This window comes from Pteropus medius, unplaced genomic scaffold, assembly GCF_902729225.1.
Source record: "Pteropus medius unplaced genomic scaffold, Ma_sr-lr_union100, whole genome shotgun sequence".
Classification (NCBI taxonomy): Eukaryota; Metazoa; Chordata; class Mammalia; order Chiroptera; family Pteropodidae; genus Pteropus; species Pteropus medius.
Window position 1 is genome coordinate 8,673,627 of NW_024352783.1, and position 10,310 is coordinate 8,683,936.

General features: G+C 55.9%; 1 protein-coding gene across 5 annotated transcripts; it reads right to left on the bottom strand.

Moving 5' to 3' along the window:
• Positions 1-1,563: 1,563 nt before the first annotated feature.
• Positions 1,564-7,816, bottom strand: RNF112 (ring finger protein 112). 5 transcript variants are annotated; one of them, XM_039847496.1, is made up of 14 exons: positions 7,266-7,816; positions 6,990-7,030; positions 5,955-6,240; positions 5,550-5,756; positions 5,311-5,439; positions 5,019-5,123; positions 4,570-4,620; positions 4,221-4,277; positions 4,060-4,134; positions 3,826-3,940; positions 3,495-3,661; positions 3,363-3,416; positions 3,182-3,256; positions 1,564-3,100 (listed from the first exon to the last, which is right to left on the bottom strand). In XM_039847496.1, exons 2-14 carry the CDS (start codon positions 7,010-7,012, stop codon positions 2,603-2,605), a joined length of 1,842 nt encoding a protein of 613 aa, XP_039703430.1. In that variant the 5' UTR covers positions 7,013-7,030; positions 7,266-7,816; the 3' UTR covers positions 1,564-2,602. The 5 variants fall into 5 exon arrangements, with proteins under 5 accessions (XP_039703430.1, XP_039703428.1, XP_039703427.1 ...); XM_039847494.1 differs by having other exon boundaries at positions 5,550-5,753; positions 7,220-7,816; XM_039847493.1 differs by having other exon boundaries at positions 7,220-7,816.
• Positions 7,817-10,310: the final 2,494 nt, after the last annotated feature.

Below are 10,310 nucleotides of genomic sequence, written 5' to 3' on the forward strand. Positions count from 1 at the left end.
AGTGACCTTCAACAGGTCCTAAAAGAGAAACCAGCCAGACTTCGGCATGCAGCTAAGATCTTGGGCACAGAGTCACTCGGGCTCTCATGAAGTATATAGAATCAATGTTGGAAGCCCAGGAAGCCCCCTAATTGGGTTTAGAACCCAGAGGCCTGGTCTTGGAGTCTGGAGAGACTTGTGAGTTGAGGCCTCACAAGCAAGGAATTCAGCATCAGAAATTTTGGGTTCAAGTCCTGGCTTATTTCTGACTAGCTGTTTCAACTGAGACACATCATTTCTCTGAGCTTCTGTAAAAATGGGTACTCTATATACTGTATGAGATGGTTTCGAGGCTTAGGGAAGATGATGTTTAGGAAGATGCTTCGAAAGCTTTAAGGCACAAGACACATACTACCTAATATGACTTGTCTTGCCTCTGCAGAGCACTACCGCCTCTAGGCCAAAGTGTCCCCTTCTGTCCAAAGAGCAGGGAGAAGCAGCCATTGCAGTTCCTCCCAGTGCCACTAGGTGGGACTCTAGCTAGATAGTACCCTCCCTTGGTGATTTCTCTAAAGCCCTCCCCAAATCCTGAGCCGCCAGCCCCAAAGTCTGGGAGGTTTTGTAGCTACGTGTCCAGAGATGATGAAGGAAGGACCCAGGGAGATGTTTCCAGGAAGCCTTTCTCAACAAATACCTCTAGAAATGTGGACTCTATCCCCACCTCCGGCTCAGTCCTTAGAAGTTAGAGAGAGTCACCCTCAGCCCTCTGTCTTCACCCCACCTGTTCCTCATCCTGGGATTTCTCTGCATCAGCATTTTGTCTCCAGCTTGCTAACTGCAACTTCTACTGTTGAGCCATGTGTCCCAGACCACATCCTTCGGCCTCAGTTCCCCCAACACTACTTCCCAGAGCTGGACTGGATTGAGGTGGGGGGGTCGGAAGTCACCAAAGAGAAGTGTCTCGATTTCAGCACAGCCAAGTCTAACAGAATCTCTACTGATGTCTGTGGAAGAACACCCACCAAATGGGGGGTCAGGAGTCCAGGGCTCCCCTGCATCTGTTGTCAGACAGCTGGGGAGAATTAGCTGAGACTTCCTCTCCCTGGGTTTACATCTGTAAAAAGAAGGGTTTGGACACAGTGACCGCTGCTGTAATTCTGAGATGTGAGCCTGGGGCAGGGAGGAGAAACCACAGGTGAGCCCCCAGCTGGCTGGCCTCGCAGAAGTAGTCCTGGGCTCTTCCTCTCTCCATGGCTTTAGCAAGGACTCCCCATCTATGCCTCCATTCTTTCCTATGCCCAGACAGATGCCACGTGACTGCCTGTTCACAAGGCCCGGGGAGCAGAACCCCAAGTCCCAGTGGACAAGCCTGCGAGGGTGGCTATGCCCTTGACCATTGGCCTGAGCCCTCCTGCAACCCCTGAGCAGGGGCTTTGGACACTCAGCTCCCAGATCTCTTGAATTTCAGTCTCCCTCTTCCCATCCATGAGTCCCCGTAATGGAGCACCTTGGTTCATCTCTGCCTGCTCCAGAGCCCTCTTGGGAGCTGAATTCAAGAACTGTTTTAATAATTTACTGGGAAGGTGACATTTAAGCACACACATTTTATTTGTCATATAGTGCACCCTTTAACCCTTTACAGTTTAATAGCCTAGAAGTCTTCCTAGTAAGACCTTCCTGTCTCCCTGGGAGGGGCTCTGGGCCCTCAGGTTCTCTGTAGAGGCTGCACCCAGGCTTCCTGCTAACTTGGAACAGAGGAATCTTCTCACAGGCTGGGTGGGGTGTGTAGTGGAACGTGCTCCCTTGTTGGTGTTTTGCAGGCCTTTCATGGACTGTTCCCAGGGCTGTCTGCTTCAGCACCAGATGCAATTGCAGGTGTTTTTCTTTGGCATTTAACCCATTGCTGGGATGGCATTCCACAAAAAAAACATAGGCACTCTGTATCTGACCAGGCATGAAAAAGGGCATAGCCACGAGGGACACCTATAGGGACTCCATTCAAGGTGCACATGCAGACTCCCTGGGGTACCACCTTCCTCTGGGGCAGCTTTAGGGAGAGTCACAGGGACAAGTTTCTCTACTTCAGGGGTTAGACCACTGTCCACCACACCCAGACTCTTTGGTTTTGTCCAGTGGCCCCCCCTTCTCTCTCTTCACCAGCCTCTCATCAGTGCTCCTGATCCTGAACACCAAGGACACTCGATCTGGGGTTGATCCCATCTGTGAAAGGACAGGTCCTCTCCACTCCAGGAGGGACTTCCAGAATGCTCAGCCTTCCTACAATCCGGGGGAAATAAACCAGGGTGGGGAAGGTGGAGCCTAACTCTTGGTGGGGACACTGTGGTCGAGTTTATTTAGGTTAGTGGCAGGCTCGCAATCGTCTGCAATCGGAAAAAGGCCCTATACTCTATTTACTACCCCAAATATTTCCTCTTGGCCCTGAAAGGCCTCCTCAGGTTCCTGGGGTCACCTTGATTCTTCAGCTCAGCCAGCCACCCAGACACTGAGCATTTAGCACACTGGGCAGTGAGGTACACGGGGGTCCTCGGAACATCACCCCCTCCCCCACTTCCTTTCCTCCCACCTCACATCTTTCCTTCCCTTTACTGTCTCCTGGGGACTGTTACTCCTCCTGGAGCAGGGGCTCTCGGTCCCCTTCCTGCACCCTCTCATACTCCTCCTTCTCCATGCAGCCTACGGTGGCAGCCAACCCAGCACCCACACCACCCCCGACCACAGCGGCTCCTGTAGCCCCCACCGCAGCTCCAGCTGCCACCATCCCAGCCTCTGCAGCCAGTGCTGCCGCGGCCATGCCTGCGCCCACCACACCCCCGGCCAGGCCCATGAGCCCCGCCCCCACGGCACCGCCCACAGCAGCCAGGTGACCACAGAAGCGCATGGTGTAGGCGTCCATGAAGGCTTTGGCCTCAGCCTGCAGCTCAGCCTCCAGGGCCTCCAAGGCCTGCTCTCTCCCGTGGCACAGCAAGGCTGCTCTGTGGCGAGCCAGAATGGCGTCTTTCTGAGCGAAGAGGAGGTTCCGCATGGTGTCAGGAAGGACCCGGAGCGCAGAGAATATGCGCTTGGTGGCCATGTCCTGTGCCAGGAGGAGAAAGAAGGCACCCTGACCAGGAGACCTGGAGTCTTCCCCCCGTGTGGGCCTGCCTGGCAAGATACCTGGCCTGCATGCAGGCCCGGAGCTCACCTGCTGCCGCACATACTCCTCAAACTCCTTCTTGGCAGTTTCCACCATCCTCAGGTCATGCAGTTGAGCAGCCATCTGTCCACGGGAAAACCCAGGCTGCCTCCCTCCTTCCTCCTCAGATCCCAGGGCATACCAGCCCGCCTCCCTCCTGCCCCGTGGGTCCTTCCAGGGAGCTCTGTACCTCATCTGGAGAGGTGAACCCAGGCCCTGTTCTCCCCATCCAGCCTGAAAGGTTCTGCAGAGACACCAGTGGAGGGGTCAGGGAGGACAGGGGGCCAGTGGGCTCTCCTGGGTCTCTGGGGAATTTTCACACCTTGATTTCCTGAGCTAACTGCTGTCCTGTGAACAGGCGTCTGTCTCCCCTGGCCATAGGGCGCCCTTCACTCCAGTACCCTTGGCAGCGGCTCTTGGCGTGCTGGGGGGCAGCATTCAGCACATCAGTGACGTACGCTCGGAGGTGGCGGAAATTGTCATCTGTGTCTGAGGAAAAGATTCCTCATGCTAAGGAGACCAGGGGCTGAACAGGACTGGGCTTTGGGAAGAGAAAGGGTGTCAGAGGCTAGGAGACACTGGCTAGTGTGAGGAGGATCCAGTTGCCCAGAGAAGGGCATGCTGGGGAGGACTTTGCTGCTGGGGACACTCACTGCCTGGGCTTCTGTGGTCTTTGCTGGCCCACCGCCTCCTTGGAGCAGGCAGGAGGTAACAACGGGCTCGCCTCCCTTGGAGCAGCTCTCGAACCCTGGGGTATTTGCTGGATTTCTGAGAGATGAATGGGGAGAGCTCTAGGCGAGGGGTCGAGCCCCATTCCTAGTTTGCCTATAGGACCCCTCAACTCTGCCCTGTCTTCCCTCCCCTTTCTTCTCCCTCTGAACACTCACCTGGATGACATCGTCCATGTGCCCCTGCCCTGCCTTGTTGGGATGGGATGAGTCACGAACTAAGAGATCCATGTGCTGGAAGAGAAGAGGTCCTGACACCAGCAGCTGGTGGGGTAGGGATATCTGGGTCTAGGTGACGAGTCCAGAAATGGGTATCTCACCTGGATTGGCACCATCCCATAATGCCTGCCCATCACCTCAGCCATATGGAGAAACATCTAGAAGCAGGACACAGAGGGTCGCAGCTGGGCCATTCCAGTTCTGTGCCTCCCCTCCACACTAGGTTCACTGTACAATCCACGCTCCTGGCTCCCAGCTCCAGGTCTGTCTGGCCTCCCCTCAACCAGGTGTCTCGTGTGTTGCCCTCTGCTCTCAAACCCACCAACCCAGCTCTGGGTCATGAAATCCTAGGCCAGAACTGAAAGGCATCTGATTCCAGCTGGTCCAGTCCCCTAGTCTTACAGTCAGGGCAGGGATGGGGTGGCACCCCAACATCAGATGTCTCCTCACCTCCAGATATTCTAGGTCTGTATCCTTCAGCTCCTGGGAGGTGTTGAGGATCTGGAACCAAGGAGAACAAGATGGAAGAGGGTCTGCAAAGGCAGAGATACTAGGAAGACCCCAGTAAGGGAGGAACTCGCAGGCCAACTGTGGGGCTTGGGACCTGGGAGAGATCAGCCCAGGAGCTTCCATAGGCTATAGAGCAGCTGGCTGTCTGTGAGGGACAGAAGGTAGGCTGGAGAATGACCCTGCAGGCCTTCAGCTGCCCCCAGGGACTTCTGACCCACCTTTAGAGCAAACTTGGGGTTTCATTCCCTTGCAGGGGCACCCCCAGAACCTGCCAGGTGACCAACTCCTGCGCTCTGAGGGCCAGACCCAGCCGAGATGCTCCAGGTTTGCAGAAAGCTGAGCTGAATCAGGGCAGGTAAGGTCGGGGCGTCAGATCACAGCGCCCTCACCTGGTAGGAGCTCAGCATCGTGGTAAGGGCACAAAGCTTGGTCCTTGTTTCTCTGCTCAATTCAGAGCTCATGGCGTCCCCTATGTCCACCAGAAACACAGCCACCTGTGTAGCGGCAGGGGACAAGCCAAGGAGTCAAGACTGCCTCAACACCTCTGCCTATCCTGTCTTCTTGTCCTTGCCTCAAAGTTTTCCTTCTCAATTGTCTTCCTCTTTGCCCATCTCTGCTCTCTCTCTTCCCTTCCCCCTCCCTGACCCACTCTTGACTTCCTCTGCCCTTTCTCCCCCTCACCTTCCTCCCCTCTTTTCCCAGAAGGAAGGGGTGGCTCCACATCCATATGCCCCTGGTAAGGCTATTGGCACCCCATCTGAATCCCTGCAGGGATCCCCCTCCTCTAGGCCAGCCGCCCTCATTGGACTCCTGCAGGACAGAGGAGAGCATCAGTTGGTGCATCCAGCCTCCATTCTCCTCTCAAAGCCAGGCTGGGACCTCTAACTCGTTCCCAGCCCCTCTCCTCAGCTCGCCCTCACCAGGCCTGGCAGCCCCTGGAGCAAGTGGTTAAGGAGGAAGGTCTTCCCTGAGTGCTGCTCCCCCAGAACAGCAAGGAGGCAGATGGGGGTGTCCCTGGCCAGGGGGTGCTTCAGGCAGCGGTTGATGGCCCCCATCCTCAGGATGAGGCCTCCGGAGGCGTTGATTCGCACCAGCAGCAGAGGTTCCGCCCTCACAGCACAGGTCTCCTGGGCCAAGAGAAAGAGGAGCCCCTGAGCATCCAGGCTGTGGGAGTCAGACCCCGAGTCTGGAACGTGTCCAACCTCAAACCTAGTTTCTCACCCTGACATTCTAGAATAGGGCCAGGCTATACACCCCTTTTGGACTGGACTCAGGTCTCTCCACTCCCCACTCCCTCTACCCCACAGCGAGGCCTGGGCCGGGACCTGCAGCACAGGAGGCAGTGGCCTCTGAGGCAGGAGTTTCATCTTCTCCCCCAGACTCCGGAGGCCCTTCTTCTGCTTGCATATCTTCCGGCACTCTGGGCAGCAGGGCGGCTCGCAGCCCGGGACACGGTGAGTGCTGAAGCACCGAGTGCAGAAGTCATGGCCGCAGTCCAGCGAGACAGGCTCCCGCGGCCTCTCCAGACAGATGGAGCAGGCAGGAAGCTCCCTGGGCGCGGCGGGCCGGGAACCCAAGCCCAGCTCCAACTTGGGGAATGGCGTGTGGGACCTGGGGGTCAGAACAGGCCATTTGAGAGCAGCATGTGGGGTGCAGGAGTTTAGGCCAGGGATTTGGGGGGCAGGCTGCTCCCAGAGAGTCCATGTTTGGCCTGTTCCTCACTGACTTGCATCCCAGAACCTGGAGATCCCAGAGTGGGGGCAGCAGAGCAGTGGAGAAAGTGATCCTGGGAGAGAGAAAGCCTGGAATGGATGGAATCTTGGCTCTGCTATGTTACCAAGTACAACCATGGGCAGGTTCCTGCCTCCATTCAGGCCCAGTTTCCTAATTGTCCAAGAGGAGAGGTGAGCAGCGCCTACCTCGTGGGGCTGTTAGAGCGATCTGATGAGACAGTGCATGCACAGCACCCTGCCCAGTGCCCGGCACAAATGCTCATGAAAATCTTCCCCCAGAGCCTCCTGCTACCAGGGCTCCCTCAAAGAGTTACTGACTCAGTTGAACCGCCTAAGGAGTGACCCCTTCTACAACCTCCTGCAACAGCTTAAACACACCCCAAGGTGGAACCATAAGGAGAAGATGGGAGCCCCCCGGTGGTGGGGTAGATGGCTCTGGTTCTTAGAAGACTCTTTTCCACTTTCCCACTCTGAGCTAGAATCAGCCTCCCTGGAATCCACCCTCCAGAGCCTGGCAGATCCAGCCTCATGCTCCCTCCCCTAGGACAGCCACAGGCACCCCTGTTCCTGGACCAGCCAACGACAAGACCCACTACACCAGTCCTGCCAGCAGGCCCTGCCACTTACCAACTGTTGCTACTGTTTCCCATGAAGCTCCGTTTTCTCTCCTTGGAGAGAAAATTGGGGGGTGGGGGTGGGGAGGACACACACACAAAAGAAGGTTATTTAGAAGAGAATCCAGACTACTGTCTTAATCCTGGTTTCAGTGGCCCCTCATCCCCACTCCGCACACCCATCCCCCATCCCCAGGTAGCCCCTTCCCACCCCCATCCTCCTCCTCAGATCTCAAGACTCGCCTGTTTGCCAAGCCAGTGACAAAAGGAAATGATTGACAAAGCGGACCTCGGCATGGGAGGCTGGGAGTAGGGAGAGGGTCCGGAAGCTGAGAATAGAGGCCCACAAGCCCCTCAGCCAGCGGTAAAGATGGAAGAGCTGGAGCGCTGTGGCAGGTGGAGGATGTGGGGGGTTGGTCTCCCCAGAGGAGCTGACTCCGTCAGAGCTGGAAAATAGATGTCGGGAAGAGGAGGCTGCCTCCAGACTCACCCCAGAGGGAGGAGACAGGACTGCGGGAACCAGGGCTCTGGAAGAGGGAGGGACTGAGCTGGGCTCAGAATCCCTGGCAGAGGCTGGGATGCAGGCAAGCCAAAGTGGTGAGTCGCCATGGAGACGGAAGGGAAAGATAAGGACAGGGAGGGGGAGGGTGGATGGAGAGAGAGAAGCCACATGGGTGTGCTGGCAGAGAGGGAACCATCGGCAGGTACTGCCCCTACTGGCCCAGCAGGTTCCTTCCAGGGTCCCAGGCAGGGCGTGCAAAAGGAAGAGGTGTGAGAAATGAGAGAAAGCCTCCCTTCTTTCATTGGATGAAAATTTTACTGAGCACTTACTATTTGTGGGGCTCTGTGATACCACCATACTGCACGTGGCCCTGCACACTCCCTCCTGCCTGGGGTTATCTCATTGGTGCCAAGTCCCACCTGCAGCTGTCCTCAGCAATCTTGGTTTCTATGACATTGACTGCATGTCCCCTGGTGTCTTCTCCTTCTGATGGCTTTCACCCTGCTTCAAGTTTGGGACAATCACCTCCAGACCTTCTAACTGCAGTTTGACTGGGTTCCTCCCATCCACTCCTCAGTGCACTACCAGCATAAATCCCCCGGAGCACAGCCAACCCCATGTTGCTCAGATACCTGCCATGACTCCCTAACCATCAGACCAAAATCTAAATTACCTGGCTACATCCGTGGGCCTGAACCATCCTCTCCAGTCTTTTCTCTCTCCCGCCCTTTCTTGCCTCTGCACCTTTGCTCCATATTCCCTCTGCCTGTAGGGGGACGTCCCCTTACTCCCGCTGAGAGATACTCACAGGCCTCCCTGCTTCACTCCTCCCAACTGGACATGGCTCGGGCACCTGACTTGTGATAGATTCAGTGTGGTCCAGGCTCTAAGCCATGCTGCTCTAACCTCCATTCCAGGCTGACCTATACGAGCCAGAGGCCCTGGGTGCTTCCCTTCTCTGAGCTCTGAGGGGTTACAATTACATAGAGAAATCTACCTGCCCAGGCAGAGTTATTCTTAAGCCCTAGGAGCAAGGATGCAGGGAGGAGGATGAGATTTATACATTGGAAAACTTTAGTGGACATCACCCCCAGCAAGTGGGATGCCCCTGCAGCTGGGGCTGGATCTTGTTCACCCCAATCTTTCACACTAGGAACTGGAGTGCCTCTTTGTAGGACTGAGTCAAAGCCAGAGAATCGCTATGACTCTAGCAACCCCTCCCCATGGTTGGCAGCAAAGCCTCTCTAGAGGAGGAGCCGGGCAGAGCCTTGCCCACTGCTTTCCATCCCTGCAGAGAGTAGGTCTTCTCAACCCTGTGGCCTTGCATCCCTGGCAGAGAGGTGCAAGGGAGAGAAAATCTGGGCGCTGGACTCACATGGAAGTTCTATACTTTCCCTATCCCGGCATGAGCCCCTGGTCAGCTGCCATCCTCTTTGAGCCTCTGTTTTCTCGTTGCCAGGCAAAGATGTTGGAAAGCAGATGGGCACCTGTTCTTCCCTGAGCAACACTCACTAGGCACCCTACTTGGGCTGCAGCTGGAAACAGGAGAGACAAAGATGCTGTCCTCTTTGGGGACAGGGACCAATCAGGTGATGGAAGTGCACCACTATGATGGAGTGAGAACCTAGACTTGGAGGTGTCAGGACTATCCCCATAAGCCGAGGGGCAGGGAAAGGTTGCTCCAGGCAGGGCAAACAGGATTGGGGTTTGAGAGAGGCCAAAGAGCTACGCAGCCAGGGTGTGTAGGACCTCATGAATCAAAGGAAGGGATCTGGGGACATCAGTAGGTGCCCCAGGAGGGCTCTAGCAAGGCATATTGTTTGTAGAAGCATCATGTTTAGGAATGGCTATGTCATTTGAGGGCCTGGTACAAAATGAAACTGCAGAGGCCCCACCAGGGGCATTTTGATTGAAAGTCAGTCTCCCCTTTCCATGGGCCCACCACCCCCAACTCGCTGCTGACAGGTAACCCCGAGGGAGGCCCAGGGAGGGGGATGGCTGTCACTTGTCCCACCCCAAGATACCCAGAGCCAATCCAGAGGTCCCCAATTTTATTTGAGCCCACGTTCAGGCCTCTGGGTGGAAGGGATGCCAGGGGACAGGGAGTGGGCAGCCAGGAACCCATCCTAGGGAGGCAAAGGGAGGTGGACACAGAGGGGCCGAGGCTCCCGGGTCCCAGTGCCTGCTCCATTTCCCCATCAGAGTTCACTTACAAAACACAAACTCAAAGCTCAAATTATGAATCATTTCCAGATGGAGACTACAGAGCACTGCTGCCTTTCTGAAGACTTGCCCTAGGCGACTGCACTGGTCACATATCTGAGAAGCCAGCCCCGGTCACTCTGGCTACTGTGTGGATATCCAATTAGAAAGACAGGGCTGGAGGTAGGTGGGAGGCCAGGCTACAGGGGCAGAGCCCCGTGACCCAGGCCCGGGCACCTGAGAAGCCTCACTGTGAGAGACACAGTGGGAGCCCACCAGAAGAGGCGAGGGTGGGAGAACTGTGCTTCCTTGGCCTGATAGGTTATGCTCCTGAAGAAAGGCCCAGACCCTGCTCCTTTGCTCTCAGAGGCCCCTGCTCGTATCTGGGGCTCTGAGGGGAACCTCTTGTCCTGGTCAGCTGGCTGTGGGGGTCAGAAGGGAACGGCTCCATTATATCCACTAGGATCCACAGGCCTGTGAGCGTTTCTACAGTCTCTGAGGATGATTGAAACCTGATGGGAAAGTGAGAGTCTCCAAATTACAAAAAGAAAACTGCAAAATCAAAAGTAATACCTGCTTAGTTTAGTGTCTGCTGCCCTTCACATTATGTCATACAGTGAACTCAGCTAG